Raw genomic sequence first — 20,580 nt, forward strand, 5'->3', positions numbered from 1 at the left:
TGTCACCTTGGTCCTTTTTAGCCGCTTCCGCCTCAACTGAGAGGAAGTGGCAAGGCTGAGCGCACCTGAAGGACATCCCTTTGGAGACAACTTCCTCTTGTCTGTGCGCGGCCTTTTTTTTTTTTTTTTTTTTTTTGTTATTCTAAAATCTTCGGATGCAATCCCAACGTGACCCTCATGTGTAAGCTTGTTGTGGGTCTCAAACAGGTACCTCTCACCCCATAGTAGATTGCGATCAAGACCACTTCCGGAGTGTCATACCGAAGCGCTTCCATCCGTTATCCGACAGGTCATTACGAAGATGATGTCATGCTAAGTCAGGTGAGCCTCAAGCATTTCGCATTTGCATTGTTCAGTCACAGAAATGGATCCCTTAACCCGGTGAAACCGCCACAATGTGTCAAAAACGAAAATCCAGAGTGAAAAATGCGAAAAGTCCACCCTGCTCTCAGTCTTCATTAAAACTGGCATAAATGTCTCATGCACTCACACCCACATGGCCTCCCACAAGGCCACAGCATTCCCCTGGGCAGAACACTGAGGGCCTTTTGTGTGTGTGTGTTTGTGTATGTGTGTGTCCTCAGTGTGGACACAACAAAACATTGATGAAAGATTAAGAAAAATGTGTGGTGTTTCCAATCGTAATGAGTGAAGAACTTCTTTTACTGGTCGTCCATGTACATTGCGGTCTTTGCAAAAGAACGGCGACAAGGCACCGGTCTGTTTTGTTTTCTCTTGACAAGTCACGATCCTGAGTGAGTTTTGAGGACAATAGAACAAAACAAGCAAAAAAAACCCAACAAAAAAGTCGTATATATGGCAAATAATAACTGATAGATTTGGTTAGTTATTTATGGGCTATTATTTCAAAGTCAACTGGAATAGAAAATTGAGATGCAGTTCATAGAAGAAAAAGAAAAAACGAACCTCTGATGGAGCGTAACTTTCAAACCATCAGATGCAAACAAAATAAAAAGAAAAAAAAGACAATTTAAGGACTGAAGTGTTGTCCAAATCTTTATCTGAGGGGGTTAACATTTAAAAATAATATGAAAAAAAACCCAATTGAATCCGCATGTTATCCGAGTCAGTGGAAAAAAAATTTTTTTGGTTTACTTCCACAAGCACGAGTCTGTCTGCGCTTAAATATCACTACAAACCTCCCCTTTTTTACATTTTACTCAAACAAGACTTCCTATATGACATTCAAGTGTAATTTATCAAGTGTAATTGAGCACCACTGGGGATTTTTGTTTTGTTTTGGTTTTTTTTTTTGCTTAAAAACTACAAATTAAATTTTCTCACCCATGTACTCGATGAAGTGCTTTGTACTCGAATCTACCACTGCCTTCTTCAGCAATAAAATGAAAATGTTGTCAATTTGTTCATTTACACTTTTACTCCCTCAAAAAAGTTTTTAAAAAAATGCTACAATTAGGCTATAATACCTTCAAAAAAAAAAAAAGACCAGTCCAAAAGTGAATAAAGTCAAAGCGGATGAGGAAAAGGAGCCTTTCTGCCATTTGCAATAAGCTGGAAGAGACATTCAGCGACCAAAAAGAAAGAAAACAAAATCTCATGTTTTGCTTCGCCTTTGCGGCCTGGACTTCTGCGGAAAAGAAGCGCTGAGACATGATCTTTTCACATCCCTCACCAAAGACAATGAGCTCACTCATTCCCACTCACCAAGCAGCCCCCCCCCCTCCCCTGGCCCCCCATGTCCAATATAAACCGACTCAAGTCTTAAGAATGCACAATCTCTGCTCAACTAAACAAATGGCGTGATAAAACGCTGATGCCTACTAAATTTGATGCAGACTTTCATTTGTCGGGTTGTTTGTAGTCGTTCGATCAATACTGATTATCATGACAAGACAGGACAATCCAATGTGCCTCTGCGATAAAAGAGAAACACAGTTTGATGACCGCCTCCATCCCCAAAGGCAGGATGAGTCACATCGTCGCGACTAAGTGGAGCTATAAAGCCGCATCCGCCGCAGGTGCCATTTTATTTTAGACGTCTTGTCAGTGAAGTGAAGGCAGAAACGAGCTACGGCATTCCTAGTGGCTCTCTATAAACGCAGCCCCCCCTCACCACCGTGGCCTAAGCTAGCATAAACAACCATACAACAAAGCCGGTGCTAGCATGTTCCAACTCGTTTAAAAATCCACACGAGACCGGTGGGAGGTCGTTGGCTGACTTTAATAGGGAAATCCAACTGGGGACTGTGCGTAACAGTTACTCTCCCTTCCAAAAGTATTGGAACAGTGAGCTCAAATTCCTTATTTTTGGTGGTACACTGAAAACGTGACAACAAGTATTATTATGAGGTATGATTTTCATGTGTTTGGCTCTGGCTGTGTATCTATAAAAGGCAAAAAATTTTTTGGACAGTATCGCAACATGTGGCCAACGTATGTTTTATTGCCCAGGTGTGTTCTATTACATGAACGATTCACTGACCCAACATATAACAATGGATGGTTATGCTTAAATCCAGATTACAATGTTGAAAGCGAGAAAGCTGTCGACAGTATATTGTATGTGACAGATAAGCAATGCTGCGCGAAGATGAAAAATCAATCGGAGCCATTGCAAAAACATTGGCCATCGGCAATAAAAAAAAACAAAAAAAAAAAAACCCCCCAAAAAAAAACACCCTGTGAAAAAGGCTTTGAAGCTCCGCGATTTCTTCAGCCCCGGTCATGCTAGCTTTCACTGCTGCTTTGTTTTTGATTGGTGGATTCGTGAGCACATTTTGCTGCAATCACAGTTTGCCTTTTAATTCTTTGATCTCCCCACTTGACGGGTTATTTTGGCCTACTCCGGTTTTGGTGTCAAAATAACAATTGTTTTTCTTTTTTTTCCCTTAAAAAGATATATTCACTTTCCTATCTTTCTTCAAACTATTGGAAATGGAGTTTAGAGTTTATGTTTGCTTTCGAATTATTTTAAGCCAATCCGTTTTTTTTTTTTTTTTTTTTTTTATAAGCTCTTGTGTGCCACATAAAATGATGCCTGCAATTTGGCATGCAGGCTTTGAGTTTACAGCAAAGCTAATGGAATTGGCCTCATTGTTGTGTCATGTATTTGAACGTACCACAACATTAACTGTGCTATTTTAACACGTGTGTATACATTTTATTCAAAACTAAAAGTTGCCTCTAAAAAATTTAGTGTACAAAAAATGGACATAAAGTCAGTGAGAAAAAATATATATTATAAGAAACACGGATTTTCCGATTTATCTTGTCAGGAGCAAATTAGTCATTCTACAATTGGTCTTGCCTCACTTAATGCGTCTCTTTGCTTTGCTCCACAATCTTTCGCCTTCCTTTGCAAAAGTTGTGTCCTGCAGTGGACCCTCTAGGATCAAACACAATCCATTCTGGGAACATGTTTGAAACAGATATTCCCCTTATTATTATGATTATTATTATAATTAATATACTATAATAACTAAATTCCGCATTTACTGGAAAAGACTGTGCGCGCTGTTGGCAGGCACTTTACCAAGATTCGGATCTTTTCCTTAGATTCCAAATAGCAGGCTCTGAATTGCGTGTTCACCTGCTTGAGGCCTTTCTTGACCTCAGACTGGAGCGACAGGTCTATCTTTTAGCAGGACAATAACCCTTAGCGCACAGCCATATTATCAGCGTTCTGTCCTGAGGACAATTCTGTGAATGATCTTCAGTGGTCCAGGCGAAGGACAGATTGGAAGCTGAGTCAACACTTCTGGAAGGATTTGAAAATGGCTGCGCACCATTGCTCTCATCCAACCTGATGGAACTTAAGAAGAGCTGCATTGAGGAAGGCGTGAAAATACCCAGTGTGCCAAGCTTGTGGCATCATATTGAAAACAATATACAGGGCATAATCCCGCACTTTCTGCACTATGAGTATTCACTTTTCTCAAAAGCCGTTCAGTTTATAATCCGATGCGCCTTATATATGGAGTTATATGGTCTCTTTAGATTCCCCATTGAGTTGTTTCCAGGTTAGTGTTGTTTCTATGCCATCTAGTGGTGATTTTTAGCAGACCAATTTTAGCGTAAAAGTGTTCTGCCCGACACTAATTGACATGCGCATTCGCCAACACACACTTAAACAAGCAACAACTTTGTGAGCTCTGCGCAGCCATTATGAAACAAAGATAATGCCAAAAGTATAGTTAACTACTGACTCAATGAAGGAAGGAGACAAGCAAGACGTCGACGGATATTTAGCCCGTTGTGGATGTGAGCCCACGAGGTTTGTGTGCCTTTATGTTGACTCAATTGTCTTCAGAACTTTTGTCTTTCATTTATTGTTTTGTCATGCCATTTTTATTTATATGTTTCATGTCCATGTTTGTGACCAGTTCTCACGGGTTGCCAAGGAATAAACCCCGTATTTTTATGGATTGTGTGTCGTGCTTCATGCTAAGGGGAGCAACAGATGCATCAATATTCTGATTTCTTGGACGTCGTATTTTAAATGTTCTGTGACGCGCTTTGTTACAGCTGCAGCTATATAAATAAAGCTGTATTGTATTGTATTCCCTCAAGCGTAGCTCCATTTAGTGGATGCATAACACCAACCGCATCCACTATTGTAGCTTCTATTTTATGCGCCTTATAATGCGGTACACACAATACATGAAAACAGTTTTAAAATAGGCCATTCATTGAAGGTGCGCCTTATAATCCAAAGTACCTTATAGTGCGGAAAATACGGTCCTTATATTTTTAACCCATGTGAACGTAAGGAAATTTTCCTTACTTTTTCCAAGGGGACAAAACGTGGACTTTAATCATTTCCCCTCTAAATTATCATGATTAAAACACAACACTTGACACTGTCATGCACCAATCCGTCTGGATAGTCATCTCATGGAGCAGGAGAAACTAGCAATCTCTAGCCATGGTATCATTATTCCACTCGATTGTAATCCATCGACAGAATTAGTCTAATGACCATGTTCAAATTCCCTTATGAAGCACAAATTCATCCCTAGTCGAAAAGAGGCTGAAGGAAAAAGAAAAAGGAAAAAAAAAAAGAAAACAGTAGAGAAGTAGATTCACAGTAAGATAGTTGGAGGGCACATCATTCTTTTCTCTCTCAAGTTGCAAATTGTGATGCTTCAGCTCACAAACCATTAAAATGAGCCGGTCATTCTGCTCCCTGGTTCTTCTTAACTCCTCTCCCTCCTTCATATCGCCTTCTGGTTTTTGAAGGACCGGCTGCAACATCAAGGGCCCCACCTGCGAACAAACAAATGTTAAGATGCTTTGCCTTGAACAAGCTTTTCTCGATTCAAGCATTGATCAGACATCCATCGTATTGTTTCGCACGTCTCTGCGACTGTTTGTAACATTGAACAAACTCCAACAATAAACAATTTCTTACGTGCGCAGACACTCAATGAGATTTTAAGGGAAACATTAACAGCATGCTGATCTTGTATGCACAAAAAGAAGAAACAGATCGCCACATGGCGCAATTACGAGACTTTACACATGATACAGTCATCAACCGGTATATGCGGTGTATGGCTCTTTGGAAAAATCATCATGTGCCAGGTGTTACTTCACTCCGGTTGTATAAAAATAGTCGGTGTCGTCATCCTCATTGGAAACTTTAAACACAGTTTTCACTGCAGCTTCAGCTGCTGCATTTTATTGCTCAACTGTCCCACTTGGCCCTGATGCCAGTTAAATGAGAGGTCAAAAATTGACACAAAATTTCCTGAGGTGAACCGACATCCCAAAAGGTGTTCTTCTTTTGTCTATGGACTGAGTTTTTTCATCATCCTGCTAACTGCATGTGCTTATGAGCCTGCAGTGGGGCAGAATGATGAAACAATTCCGTCTATTAAACTATTCTATCAAGGTCTGTATGATTCTGACATTGTATTACAAACTTCATTCATTCATCAACTCCAGTGTTGCAGCCCAACTTGAATTTTTTTTTTTTTGGTTTCACTCTTATTGCAATTTTTGAAGACACATGCCTAACATTGTGGATTTACGGCTTGTTTTCGGCATCCCTCCACACAACATACAAACAAGCATTATTCTGCAAGTATCGTTGTTTTTAAGGCAAGTACTTTCTTTCCGTTAAAAAACAAAAACAAAAAAAAAAAAGTGCAAGCTGATTTTTGAAGTGCAAGATAAAGAGAGTTCAAGAGAGAAAGGTGAATGAAAGAAAAGCGCATAGGCTACTCCGAAGAAAACTTGTTGCTGCTTGAATCTGGTATCTGTACTTTAGGAAACAAGCTGTCATTAGCTGAATCCGGACAGTGATTTCCCCCCCGACCCCCTCACCCCCACAACTTTACATTCTGTCAGTGGGAAATTATATGGGGGGGGGGGGCATCATCTTCCACCCGTGTCTGTCGATAATTGCCATGGTGTCAGAATTAGGATTTAAGACCTGCGCTTTAACAGCCGTGAGGATATGCGCATCACTGAACATACCCGGCCTGTCGTTACAGTACTTCAGATACACAATATTTACCTGTCAGTGCAGGATTTAGCGTGGTGCTCACGAGCGGTCTTGGCGCCAGTGCAGCCTAACAGAAAATGAATGTATGTACATCAGCGCTTCACCTTCCACACAATGACAATAGTTCAAACTTTATTTTCACTTTGAGTGGACAACGGGGTACCGTATTTTTCCGCACTATAAGGCGCTTCGGAGTTTAAGGCGCACCTTCAATGAATGGCCTATTTTACTGTTTTCATATATAGGGCGCACCGCATGATAAGGCCCATAGAATAGAAGCTGTAATAGTGGCTGCGGTTGCCTTATGCATCCACTAGATGGAGCTATGCTGAAGGGAATATAATACAATACAATGAAGCTTTATTGATATAGAGCTTTCACAACCACTGCAGCTGTAATATTGATCGATATATAAGGCGCATCGGATTATAAGTCGGCTTTTGAGAAAATTGAATGTTTTTAGGTGCGGAAAATACGGTAATTGGAGGTGCTTCTATGGAGATTTTTGAGGAGGACCCACTTCTCTGAGGGTATCTTCCTGCAGCATTACATCGAATTAAGTGGACTCTTACCTCATTCTAACTTGCATTTTAGAGCACCATAATATGTGTTCAATATTGCCCACTTGGCATCCATTGCAGCTTGGTCATCCTTGAAGGGGGAGTCTGTGCCCCCTTCTCAAGGTTTCTTATTTTGCACAGTTTTTTTTTTCCTTCTAGTTTTTCCTTGCCCGATTTTGGGGTTAAGATCAGGGGATGTCATTAATATTTGTCAACTGTGGGCATGTGAAACCCTTTGAGACTCTAGTGATTAAGGGGACATATAAATAAATTTGACTTGACTTTGACTCTCTTTTGGTGGATGATCGATGCACACTGGGAAAATAGTCTCGTTTGGACGAGAAGCTCCTGCTCGCGCCTCGTCAATCTAATTTTTAAACTTTTCCATCTGATTGATGGAACTGTAAAAACAGTTCTCGTTTAAAAGAGGAAAGTCTTTTCCTCGCATATGCTTCCAAAATCCAAGAGTATTAATTCCATCATTCCATTCTCTCACATGCATGAGCAGCTGTTTGGCATCGGAGTTCATCTTCACACCTGCGGGGTTCAAATGCTACTTTCTCTGTCTCAGTGTCACCCAATCAACTGTTGTACATTCAACAAACGTACGCCGAAATAAAAATCAGAAAGAACTACGCTTTTGCGAAATAAATGATGACTTTTACGGTCCGATGTAAGTAAGTGTTTTAGTGAGATTTTACAGCGCACTTAAAGACTGTTTATTGACTGGATTGAGGTGAAGGGGCTGGAGGGTGAGGCCTGGCCCCTGGCTGAACCCCGGGCCGAGGTCAGGGAGGAATGCCGCCGCCGACTTTGATCACTGAAGCGGGTCACATTTCATGGAAAGTCATGCAGTTGACTGTCCGCAGGTCAGTTGCAAAAATAAATCACATCAATGACATGATTGTTGGAAAGTCATTATAAAGACGCCATCGCTGTTGACGTTATGGACGCTGTGAACGCTGATTATTGTGCGTGTAGCGCTAGTTGAAATCATCGATTAGAACACACTACGTTTGAATCGGGCGAATTAGATCTGTGATAAAAGCAGATGCTTTTTGTTTATCTCTGCCGATAGCAAAAGGTCGTGACTTGAGGAATTTTGCCTGCCCTGTCTTACTTCTTACAGCATGCAAGTCAGCACTACGTGTGGTTAGCATCAGTAAATCTTGCCAGTCCGGGATTCGTCAATCGCCAGCGGTGGTGCCGTCATCATCAGTCCGTCAGCCAACAGTCCATCACTGCGTCATCGTTATTTTAACCGCGCTTCCATCATCGCTAAATTACCGTTCATCGCCGCTATTTTCGGACCGTCAGCAAAACCTATTTACAAGTGTAAAAACAGTGGCGAGCGCGTCGGTAAATTTCCCCAGTCCGTCATTTGCCAGCGGCGAACCCGCCAGTCTGTCATCGTCAGTTCATCAGCCCGTCATCGTAATTTTAATCACGTTTCCGTCGCCGCTAAATTACAGTTTGTCACCACCGTTTTAGCACCATCAGCCACCCGTCATACTTTTGACGGTGACGCGCCAGTGACGATCGGCGTCGAGAAAGTACCACTTACTCGCGGAGCAGACACCGCCAAATAAAGTTAAAAAATAAACAATGATGATGGTGAAATAAAAGCAGTATGGGACAATATCATTGCAGCCTTTGGGTCCAAATGGTATAAAACACAGCCAGCTTCTGTTACTGTGCAGGACCACCCAAAAAAAAGGAAAAGGCTTGGAAAATGTGAGCTGAGATTTATTAGCCAACACAACCACCGGGTCACCAGATTGACGACGATGTTCAAACTTTTTTTTTTTTTTCTGTCAAATGACGAGGTGCCCCACCTCCACTCCGCTCAAAGCAAACCCAGTGTTGTCATCCCTGCGGACAAACACACGCGGGATACACGGCACGCGTTTCCGTCAGTCATCGGCGAAATTGAAGTTCAGCCACCGGTGGACTCACAGAAAGCAAAAACTCGGCCCCACAGTGATCAGAGGCAGTCTGAAGTTACAATTTGCCAAAGAACACATCGACCGGCCGAAAGAGAAATGAAAAAAAAAAAAAAAAATTTGTGGACTGTTGAAATTAAGATTGTTAGACGACCACTAAACACTGAAATCAATCCGACAGAGTCAACAGAGATTCGCAGAAATGAGTGCCAGGGAAAGAGGCCTCTTTAGAGAACATTAAGATTTTTTTTTTTTTTGGATTCAGAGTGGACCTAATACTACTTTTGGGCAGCAGCAACTCAAATGTACCGGCAAGCACGAACAATCGACCGTTGTCATCCTGTTCGCTGCGGCTCAGTGTTTGCATTCTTTTGCTGCATATGTGTGTACTGTATGTGTGTGGGTTGGACAGAAAAATAGAAGGAACAAGACAGAGACAGACAGAGAGAGGTACCGGTAGTTGCTTTTTACTTCAAAAATACCCGAACGAAAACCACACAGGCCCAAAAACTGTCTCTTTATTCTCATATGTCCCGCGTTGAACAAGACACACCCCATCTTTGACTTGAGTCCTTCTACCAGGAGGAGCCTTGCTGTCGAACCGTCAGTAAGTCACGCGACACGCACGAGGACACGAGCAGAATCCGAAATCGACCTGACCGGAGCTGATTGAGCACTTTTGCAAGAAAGACTAGAAGAGTTGGTTTCTTACATGTGCCAGAGGTCTGATGGTAGGCCGGTATTGATGGAAGTCCGTTTGAATCACACACACTTTCTTCTCCATCCTCACGGTTCCCAGCAGCCCATCCTGTGTTCACACATCAGGCGTTGGGGAGGAAATGCACTATGAGTGTGTGTGTGTGTTCTTTCTCTGGGCTGTGAAGGCGAGACAGAATAGACAGTTAGGAGCGGGTTTGTGAAAGCACATGGAAGAGTGTTACCTCTGCTATCCGACCCTAAGGAGGGAGTGTGATAAGTTAAAAAGAAAACACGAACCAACTTGCATATGCCCCCCCCCCACCTCATCCCGAAACCCCACCACACACACACACACACACCACACACACACACACACACACACACACACACACACACACACACACACGTCAGCCTTTCCGCATGTTACAAAAATCTTCAATTTGTCACCACAACCTGTGGAGCAGATAACTCCATGTTTTGATATTGTTTTATTAATCTATGATTATTTATGAGAATTATTGGTCGGAAAAAAGTCGATGCACTGTAATTGTGGAAAAACTCAGCAACTCAAAAGCAATGTTATCAGTTTCATACTCCACTTTTCAAATGGTTCCCTGCGACAATGTCGATTTATTTTATTGTTTTTTTTAACCCTTTCAGGGACAGCGGTTACTACAGTGTTACTGCTGTTATCAGGTTTCAGGGTGCATGAAAGAGTTAAAGTATGTCTTTTTTTTGGGGGGGGGGGGGGCTTTAAATACTGACAGTCAACTTTTGTGCACAGACACAATGTTGTTATCACATTTAAGACCAGATAATTTATTTCGAAAGAGACACTAAACTGGTCAAATAGTGGATGTCAACTTCAGATCATGCAATTCTAAATTTTTTTGAAAGAATTCACAAATGTATGCGATTTTGTCTCAGTGATAAAAGTCACCCTGACAGGTTGGAACTCCATTTATTTCCCCCTTGTGTGAACATATATGACAAGCGCTCAGTAGACAGTTTCTGGCTTGTGTTTTGTCGACTGCCAGGTTGAATGGATGTTCGCATGTGAGTTCAAGAATGTAACCTTTTGCTCTTAAAAAGGGAGGAAAAAAAAAACCCAAAACCATACAATGACAAAATTTATGGTTGGTCATTAACAAGGCACCAGGCTGTACCATGCACATGATGGTTCGGCTTTGTATTATTGTTATTATCGGGACTATCGCTGTTATAGGAAAAAAAAAAAAAGATCAAAACAGCAACAAAGAAAGTCGCCTTTGACCCGGTTTACTGTGAATCCGATGGACTTTTAGTGCCTGCCAAAGTGCACCAGGTAAGCTCCAGGATCTGTGAGCTTCCTTTGATGATGATCTTAGCTCATCACAAGCCTCTGAGCAGAACTCAATCCTTATTTGGAGCCCGCTGAAAGGAACCACGTGCCGCGTTACGATGTACGATGTTCTGCTTCTATCGCTTATACTTGCCACTTCGCCTCCTTACTGAAAAGACTACAGTCATATATTTGATTAACTACTGCAATGTTGCCCATACGATGACATTTCTTCATGCATTTCAAGTTTCATAAACCATTTCAGGTCTCTGCATGCAAGACTTGTTGGCAGTTTCTGACATCCTGGTCAAGTCAGGCTTAAAAGTTTGAATTTATAGCTGAGAAAGTGGAGGTTCTCTCTTTGCAATCCAAACACACCTGCTTTTGTCAACATAGCTTTATATATGCTATTTGAGAAAAGTCATTCCACATCTTCCTTCCGGATGTTGAAATAGGCAGTCTGCCATTCCAAGCATATCGAGAGCACATATTTAAGAAAATTAAGTCACTCTTTCCACACTCTTTCCCTTGCCTACAAATACTCTGCAGATGCAAGAAGGATAGCTTTGTCACACCCTTATGTTATTGTTCAGTTTCTCCAGCAGGGATTTACCGTGGCTCAGTGCCATTTCTCAAAGAAAACCACTTATTGTTACAGAACAAGCAGGAGGGTGGTTGGGGGTTATCCAGCCTGCCACAGATAATATCTCACTTAATTCCATCCTCATGGACAAAAAAACAGTCATGTAAACCTCAATTTAAAGATTTTGAGATAGATGTAAAAACATTTACCAACACGATGAGAGGCTCTTCTATTTATGTAATTGAGTTTAGGGGCTAAGCAGTTTTTAATTTTAGATAGCGAGCTAGATAGCTAGCTACCTAGCTAGCTAGCTACCTCGCTAGCTAGCCAGATAGCTCGATAGCCAGATAGATAGGGTGGCATGGTGGTTGAGTGGTTAGCACGCCAGCCTCACAGTGCAGCGGTGCGGAGTTTGCATCTTCTCCCAGTGCCTGTGTGGGTTTTCTCCGGGTACTCCGGTTTCCTCCCACATTCCAAAAAAATACATGGCAAGTTAATGGAACACTCTAAAATTGTTCCTGGGTGTGATTGTGAGTGTGAATGGTTGTTCATCTAAATGTGCCCTGTGATTGGCTAGCAACCTATTTAGGGTGTACCCTGACTACTGCCTTAGGACAGCTGGGATAGGCTCCAGCACCCCCCACCACTCTAGTGAGGATAAACAGATTAGAAAATGGATGGATGGATATATCTATATCTATATAAAATCCATAAAACATAAATACACCCATCTGGAATACACCTTTTCACGTGAGCGGTTGTCACTTGCAATCTGCCACCCAGAAGTACCCTGGCAACAATTATTTACTAACATATATTTTTATGTTCCGGTTTATGTTGGCTTGAGAAGATTTTCCTCAACGAGGTACAGTGTCTTTTAATTTATAATTGAAAACCCGTTTACTGTGTTCAGTATTGAAAAGGGGAACAGTAAACAAGTTAATGAAAACAGACCAAACTATCGTTACAGTGTGATTTGACATACAAATGAACAGATGGTGTGACGGTCAATGCATTTTTACGGTTATGTCGCCATCTAGTGGTAAAATCTTAGCATTGTTACTTTTTTGTCACTCACTGCACAAGGATGAAACATCATACTGTAGTATTACATTTGAGCTCATTGTCTGTTATTTATTAAAATATTTTTTTTCAACCACATTTTTTAAATTAAGCGTCAATATACTGCCATTAACGCAATAAAAACAAATATAAATATACGGTACCTAAAAATCAGGAATGGGTACATCCCCGGAGTATGCGGGGGGCCCACCGTATTGGTTTGAAGAAACCAATATGGTGACTGCGAGTCACTGGCTAATTTAATCACTGTTTATTATGATATTCAGGTTATGATGTATTTCTTTTTTTTTCCTGTTTCATGAACATTTAAAGGGCAAAGTATTACAGTCAATGTTTTGTCCCATTGGAAAAACTAAGGAAAATTGCCTTATGTTCACTTGGGTTAAAAATATAAGGACCGTATTTTCTGCACTATAAACTACTTTGGATTATCAAGTGCACCTTCAATGAATGGCCTATTTTAAAACTGTTTTCATGTATTGTGTGTACCGCATTATAAGGCGCGTAGAATAGAAGCTACAATCGTGGCTGCGGTTGGTGTTATGCAACTCAATGGAGCTACGCTTAAGGGAATACAATACAATACAGCTTTATTTATATAGCTGGAGTTGTAACAAAGCGCTTTACAGAACGTTGAAAATACTACATCCAAGAAATCAGAATATTGATGCATCTCTAGCTCCCTTAGCATGAAGCATGACACAAAGTCCATAAAAATACGGGGTTTATTCCTTGGCAACCCGTGAGAACTGGTCACAAGGGCATTAAACATATCTTACAAATAAATACAAATGACATTACAAAACAAAAATTAAAGACAAAATTTATGAAGACAATTGATTTAAAAAAAAAACATACCTCGTGAAGAACTGGAGCTCAAAGGCTAGAGAATTTAAGACTTTATTTTCAATATAAATCCATACAGATCTTTGTCACACACAAAAAAAGGTCCACAATCATTGATTCCAAATGTATTTTTAAGGACAAATAACATTGAACACCTCTTGAAATTATCTTGACCCATCTCAAAAAACGAGATGGCTGTTAATCCCAAAATAAAACTGCAAATACATTTGGTACAAAAGGAACATAACTAGACTAACCTAAAAATAGTAACAGCCTTGTAAGACACACGTGTCTAAAACTTATTTTGAGGTCACAGTAGGCAAACATCACAAGTATCTATAAACGGCACTTGTAAACGGTAACATCTACTCTCCTCTATATACGACAGTATTCTTATCTGTCTCGTGAATTTTAATTTCATAGAGAATGTTCGGCGCAATGGCCTTTGCCATGTTGTTCCATATGTAAACAGCCAGGTTCTCAGTAGTGCTAGGATACAGAAACAAAAAAAAGCAGTTAGGAGCAGTCGTCGTGATGAGAAAATAATTCGAATCAAACAAATAAGCTGCATCTTCAGGCTTTTTTCAGACAAGACATAGTGCTGTTTTTGCTCATTGGAACATTTGTCTGTCATCAGCTTAGCAGGGCCAAAGAAATGTTAATATATTTTAATGTATGATTTGTATATTTTAATAAGATGGAACAGGGGTAGCGAATACAATAAAAAACAGCATGGGCCCCAAAAGTGAACCCTGTGGAACACCATACAACAGAGGGGCCGAGAGGGAGTCAGAGCAATCAACGCTAAAACAAAAAGTCTTGCCTGCCAAATATATCTGTGTGTGAGCTTTAACGATAATCAAGGAAACACGGACTTCCAAAGTAAGCAGTTAAGATTGAGTGTTTTAATTTAAATGTGCAGAATTTGCTGAGGCTCTTGATTTTTTTTTGGACCACGAGTTAAATGACTTAAAATAACACTGGTTCATGGTTACTAGCCCTTGGCGCATGGCCGAGGGGGGTTACATGAAAAAGCTTAATAAAAATGAAATAAAATACAATTGTTTAAATTGATTTATATCCACTTTTAGATACAAAATAAATATATAATGTGCCAAGTTGTTTTGTTCATCTGTGTTGTCTCATTGGTGATGTATTTTTATCTTAGGGACACAAAAATCTCTGTCCCTATAATCTTGTTAAAAGTTGGACCCTCCTCTTAACCAAGAGAGATGTACAAGAGCAGCAATGACGACGCAGAGGAGCAAAATATTAATTTCTCCAAATATATGTCCCACCTCGCTCCTCAAACAGAAGACCGGGAAGTTGCAAATAAAGAAATGAGATGTGCCCCTTCGTCCATTCAGTGGTGTTTGCAGATTTGACAATTGGAAATAAATAGTAACCATAAAAAGTCGACTGTTGCCGAAGTTGGAGAACGATGCATACCTGGCAATATTGGCAAAATATGGGACGTCCTTATCCAAGTTCTTATGATCAAGTGGAATCATGATGACTTCCTGAAAATGAAACTCAAATTACATTATTTTGTAGATCTCACATTTGACATTGTAAAGGTATTTATAAGGGAATGCAACAATGCCTAATATTGTCAGACTGCTGTCAGTATTCTGATAAACATATCAAGTACTTGGCCTGTCGTCATCTATTCTTTTTTAATGACACCGATATAGTGATGATGTTAGCGCAAAAATAAGTGCCTCCTTTTTCAGGGAAATTAATATTCAATTCTTTATTAAATGTTTCAATTCTTCAGTAAAATGTCTCAGATAAAATTGTAAACAAAAATGACTGGTGAAATGAAAGTACGGAAGCGCTTTAAAAGGATGAGGAGGGACATGGACAGGGATGGAATATGATTATGATATGAATAAGGACGGATGGACAATGACGGAAGGGTGCCCAGGTCGAAGATGGAGGACGGACCGGCAAAGTAGGGTAAAGTGCATATCTCTGTTAATTTTTATCAAGCACCCCAAGCAGGTTAGTTGGCCTCAATTTTTTTTAACTGAATATTCCAAACAATCTAACATTTTTTTTTGTTATTCTGTTGTTCTTACCTCTATACATCTCTTCAAGTCCGTCAGGTTCATTACCATGCCAGTGATATGATCAATCTACACGGAAACACACATGCACATAGCCACTTAATGTTATGCTGTTCTCTCTGCATAAACGAATTACGCCCGCGCTGAAATTTGTTTTCAAATTAAGTACATTAAAATGTGGATAAATAAGATCGTTTTTGACTTGTCAGAAAACATCCTCAGTTTTTATGAAATATTCTATGTTACTAAGTTTTAGAAGGCTTGAGTTATTCAGCTCCATTTGTCAAGAAAAGTACCCAAGAAAACTACAGAAACTACTGAAATAGTTTTACATTTTCATGCACCAATTATGATAACCTGTAACCTGATAACATGATAGGCTATCCACAGTAGATGCTAATGATTGGTTAGCTATTGCCTTTGAGGGGCAAAAGAAACCCAAATCCAAAAACTAAAGAAAATAAATTGTAGTTGAGGGAGGTCGGGTGTCGTGAGACAAGAATGCAGCAGGTTGGTTGCACAAATTCAGTGGAAAGAGGTCATGTGGGCTGATGGGTGCAAATTCATCTTTATGTTCAACTCCTTTCCCCGAAATGACTTCCAACAGAACAATACAACGATTCATGAGGCTCAAATGGTAAAACTGCATCAGACATCATTTTTAACGTAACACAGAGTGCAGACCTTAACCTCATTGAAAGAATGTCATACTGTACGTGCTCATGAACACTTAATACGGCGGTCCAAGTCTCAGCATCATTGATGGAAAGAATACTTGTGAGAAAGTAATGCAACTGTGGATTTTGATTCGAACCAATCCGATCAAATCCGTTCAACCAATCTTTTGCACACAGTCACAAAAAGAATCCGTATAGAAATGGTATCGGACGATCCTCGATTGGTATCGGATATGAAAACAGTGGTATCGAGCCATCCCTAAGTGTGTGTAAAATAGTCACATCGCGGTATTTCGTCCTCATGATGTACAATGCTCACCCAAGCATTGCTTATAAAACAATAAATATATACATTTAAATAAATACATAATTAAATAAATCAACATTTATGACTTATCAAATGACAGACCCATCCACTGACTGTGTTGAACTGATACTGCATATCATTGAAGGAATCAAAGATATATTTTTTTCTATGTCGTAAAATGTGAAATCATGGTTATCGCCGTACATTATTGTCAATTGTACATAAAAGGAAAAAAAAACAATTGGCCGATGATTTTTCCCGATGTGAGAAGGACTATATAATCGGTCGCTTTAATGAGCACTACATTGTACTGCCAAAGACAGTGTTTTTAGGTTTCATCATGTTTTTCATGACTGGATGTAAGTGTCTGGCTCTCGCGGTGTATTATATGACCTTGTAGGCTGGGCACAAAGTTTGAAGGGGTTAAAAAAAATATTTAAATAATGCCTGACACTCACCTTTCCACGCACTGTTATCTCCACTGTGGAAAAAAAAAATGACTAGTTAATGACTGGGTAACATTGAACAGCAATAAGAAGTGTGGATATCATAGTTATGACTGGATTGTTGACTAACCATTCTATTAGTAAATTATGCAAAATATTGTGCATTACTTTATTTGTCCAGCAGAGGCATTGTTGTTTCAGTCTCGATATAGTTTGGAGTCTTGAAAAGTCCAGTATGACATAACTTTTTAAATATCTCCACTGCATTTAAAATAAATCATAAGTAAGGTTGTAGAATATAGAAAATCATAAACTGGCAGTTTTTCTGACAGATTTTGCAAATTTTTTCCTCATGTAAACAGGACAGTTTTTTTTTCCAAAATGCAACATATTCTGAGGTCAGTCAGGAGCACCGCAAAAAAAAAAAAGCATTGGCAATCATGTGATGTCATTGTCCAGAATCGCGATTTTGATTTAAAAAAAACGATAAATCGTTCGGCCCTATTTCTGAGAAACATTTTTTTGCTAGACACAATACTGTCATGCAAACAACAGTTCAGAACTTTGTTCTCAAATCTAAAAAATAAAAAATGTCCATTGTTAATTTTCTCCACTGAAGTATATCAAGTAATCCAAACTCTTTGCAGAACTACACAAATGTCTAATCAAAGTCAGCCATGATGATATGATTGCGGGCGTTTGTAATCAGCATTTGATGCTATTTGCACAATCACATTAAATCAGAATGACTAAAAATAACTGACACTTCACATGACCTAGACCTCATCTCCCAAGTATTCACGTGTATGGGATACAAATGCAGTGAAGACTTCAAAACAAAACCACATGACAAGATGCATTTTTTTTCTCATTTTCACTGAGCGAAGATCTTCAACAGTTGTGCAGCACAAGTGAACACTCCACTAACCTTTGTAGTTGTGTCCATGGCCGTGAGGATTGTTACATTTCCCGTAGACCTTTATATTATCTTCATCGGACAAATGAACGCTACGAAGGAGAAGAGAACCATGATTTATTTTGGGCGCTTTGCAGGGCAAACAGAAAGTATGAAGCAATAGAGTTACAGGTTCTTCATTCAGGTGAACCAAACCATTGTTTTCCTGTCAGACTAATCTGTTTGTTTTTTTAATGGCATATTATAGATTGAAGAGTGACTTAAAAAAAAGTCACACCGAAAATCTCACTCTCTCTTAGCACTGAAAGGGTGGCCAGAAATTGATGAATTTTCACCGGTCTTACAAAGTAATAACTTAACATTTGTCTCAGAAAAAAAGTTACTTCTATCACTACAATCGTTTTTAAACGATCTGTTTAATAAAGCTAATCTAATGTAAATCAGTTAATTTTGGAAATTGCATTGACATGCATTCACAGTATCAACAAAAAGGATATCAACCAAACTCATAGGTCACATTTCAAATTTTAACTACCCATAAATAACTGAAAAGTACAGTACGTAGGAAATGTTGGTGTAACATTGAGCGTAATAATCACCCACGTCACCATTAGTTTCGCCCGTAAGAGAAAAAAATCAATTTATCGTGCAATGGTTGTTTGGATCGTTTCCCATAACAAAGGACGAATGCACAGTGGAAGGGGTCGGCCTACGAGGAAGCAAATCAGAAACACAGGGAGAAGCTACGGAAGCGGATTAGGGCCAATAAAGGAAAAAGAGCAACGACGTCAAAAATCACTTTTATAGCAGAGTTCTAACTGTGACGTGAGTTTTATCATTTTAAAGACTTCTCATTGTGAAGAATTCTCATTTAAAGTCAAAATTCTAGGAATAAAGTCAGAGTTCTGACACTAAAAGCGAGAATCTTGCCAAACCTTTTTTTCCCCTTCATTGGCCCTAATCCTCTTCCGTAGAGTAGCATCTCACGTAACAAGTAAAACAACACAGACACTGAGAGAAGATTAGCTCGCACGTTTTCCTGCCTGCGTAGGCGCTTTCCTCGTGGTCTTAAGCTTCCTCAACGGCAGCCACAGTAAAATAAACCACGTCGTAGCTGAGCGGTCACGCTGATGACCATCCTCCAAAAATATCGATTAAAAAATAAATAAATAAAGCGCGTTGCTGAATGAAAACAGTCGTACCTGTGCAGGCGGTGGCACGCGCTGAAGCACTGAACCCGGGTGATATATCCGATCGGCTCCGGCTTGGCAATGCCGTTGTTCATGGCGGATCCAGGCATTATCGAGCAGCCGACTGCAGTGTGGTGAGAACACGCATACACTGCAAGTCATTGAGTGCTGCAGTTGAGAGTCTCCAGCTTCCCGTGACTCACGCAGCGTGACCATTGGTTTAAAACGGGGCGTGCTTGAACGCCTCACATGACGCACGCAATCACAGTGAAGGCCCTCCAGCGAAACGTAAGTAAGGAACTAAAGGTCAGCACCCAAAAGCAAATTTGGCAAGGTCACGAAGGTTTTGTCTCACGAGCCTCAGTAGTATAATGTAGTGAATTTGAAACCTGCTATACTTTTACATTTACAACAATGATTTCAAACTCACTGACTGGTTCCCTATAAAGTGTGTTTATATGTTGATCATTTGGAATGCAGTATTGAAATTCTACATAGGCTCATTCACACAAATAGGGGTCAGCATATTACCAGTGCTATCCGAAGAACAAAAATCGATCGGTTCTGTAAGTTTTTACACCAAGCATCTCCCCAAAATGACAGCACAGTGGACAACTGGTTAGCATGTCCAGAGGTGCAAGGTTCGATTCCGGCTCCGGCCTTCTTGTGTGGAGTTTGTATGTTCTCCCCCGTGCCTGTGTGGGTTTTCTCTGGGTATTCTGGTTTCTTCCCACATTCCAAAAACATGTACAATAATGGAACGCTCTAAATTGTCCCGAGGTGTGATTGTGACTGTGAATGGTTGTTTGTCTATCTGCCCTGTGAAACCGCAGTACCCAGAGAAAACCCACACAGGCACGGGGAAGAACATGCAAACTCCACACAGGAAGGCCGGAGCCATAATTGCACCCTGCACCTCTGCACTGATAGGCGAACGAGCTAACCAGTCGACCACCGGGCCACCCCAACAGATTAATCAATTATTAAAATCAAAATTTGTTCACCTGATTCTCTATTATCAAAAATATCAGAGAATAATCAAATGCAAACAGACACAATCAAACATCTGGATTAAGATGACTACTGCATTTTGGTAGTCAAAATCTTCCAACAATCATAAACAAACCACCATATTGTTAAGTTGTCTGCTTCAGTCAAAATTACACTATGTCGCATTGCTAACCCTTTTTTTCTTTTTTGGGGCGGGGGGGGGACACAGCTCTTGTTCCTTACAGGTAGTTTTTACCTTGCTCTTGAATAAAGTGCCCAAACCTTGCAAATAAATTGCAAAGTGAGTGTCACTTCTACTCCCTGCCAAGATTTAACCAAAGAGAAATTTTTGAATTTTGGTTTTATTTGTGTACATACACACCATCCTTGGACGTAGATATATATATTTTTTTTAACTGCACAGCAACACCTTGTAATTTTACATTAACCCTTTCAGGGA

General features: G+C 40.1%; 2 protein-coding genes across 4 annotated transcripts in view; both read right to left on the bottom strand.

Annotated features, from left to right (window-relative positions):
• Nucleotides 1-9,950, bottom strand: part of LOC109512604 (myosin-16) — a 37,217-nt gene extending 27,267 nt beyond the window's left edge. For both annotated transcript variants that reach the window (XM_019864457.1, XM_019864455.1), the window contains exons 1-2: nucleotides 9,706-9,950; nucleotides 5,068-5,247 (exon numbers count right to left, since the gene is read on the bottom strand). In XM_019864457.1, coding sequence (XP_019720016.1) covers nucleotides 5,068-5,247; nucleotides 9,706-9,777 — 252 coding nt within the window. In that variant the 5' untranslated portion in view covers nucleotides 9,778-9,950. The remainder of the gene's footprint in view (nucleotides 1-5,067; nucleotides 5,248-9,705) is intronic.
• Nucleotides 9,951-13,492: 3,542 nt separating this feature from the next.
• On the bottom strand, nucleotides 13,493-19,359 carry pts (6-pyruvoyltetrahydropterin synthase). Of its 2 annotated transcripts, none has more exons than XM_019864472.1 (6): nucleotides 19,143-19,359; nucleotides 17,953-18,032; nucleotides 17,037-17,059; nucleotides 15,607-15,663; nucleotides 14,975-15,045; nucleotides 13,493-14,014 (listed from the first exon to the last, which is right to left on the bottom strand). In XM_019864472.1, exons 1-6 carry the CDS (start codon nucleotides 19,238-19,240, stop codon nucleotides 13,891-13,893), a joined length of 453 nt encoding a protein of 150 aa, XP_019720031.1. In that variant the 5' UTR covers nucleotides 19,241-19,359; the 3' UTR covers nucleotides 13,493-13,890. The 2 variants fall into 2 exon arrangements, with proteins under 2 accessions (XP_019720031.1, XP_019720032.1); XM_019864473.1 differs by lacking the exon at nucleotides 19,143-19,359 and adding an exon at nucleotides 18,477-18,667.
• Nucleotides 19,360-20,580: the final 1,221 nt, after the last annotated feature.

This window comes from Hippocampus comes, unplaced genomic scaffold (genome assembly GCF_001891065.2).
Source record: "Hippocampus comes isolate QL1 unplaced genomic scaffold, H_comes_QL1_v1.1 scaffold267, whole genome shotgun sequence".
In the NCBI taxonomy this organism is placed as follows: domain Eukaryota; kingdom Metazoa; phylum Chordata; class Actinopteri; order Syngnathiformes; family Syngnathidae; genus Hippocampus; species Hippocampus comes.

What these genes read in the sequence shown, in the direction of transcription:
- pts (XM_019864472.1), bottom strand. Translation starts at nt 19,240, where the DNA reads ATGCCTGGATCCGCCATGAACAACGGCATTGCCAAGCCGGAGCCGATC. An exon ending in AGATAACAGTGCGTGGAAAG is followed by an intron (nt 15,664 to 17,036) that starts GTGAGTGTCAGG and finishes GTTTCCGTGTAG; the next exon opens with ATTGATCATATCACTGGCAT. An exon ending in TATTTTGCCAATATTGCCAG is followed by an intron (nt 14,015 to 14,974) that starts GTATGCATCGTT and finishes TCTGTATCCTAG; the next exon opens with CACTACTGAGAACCTGGCTG.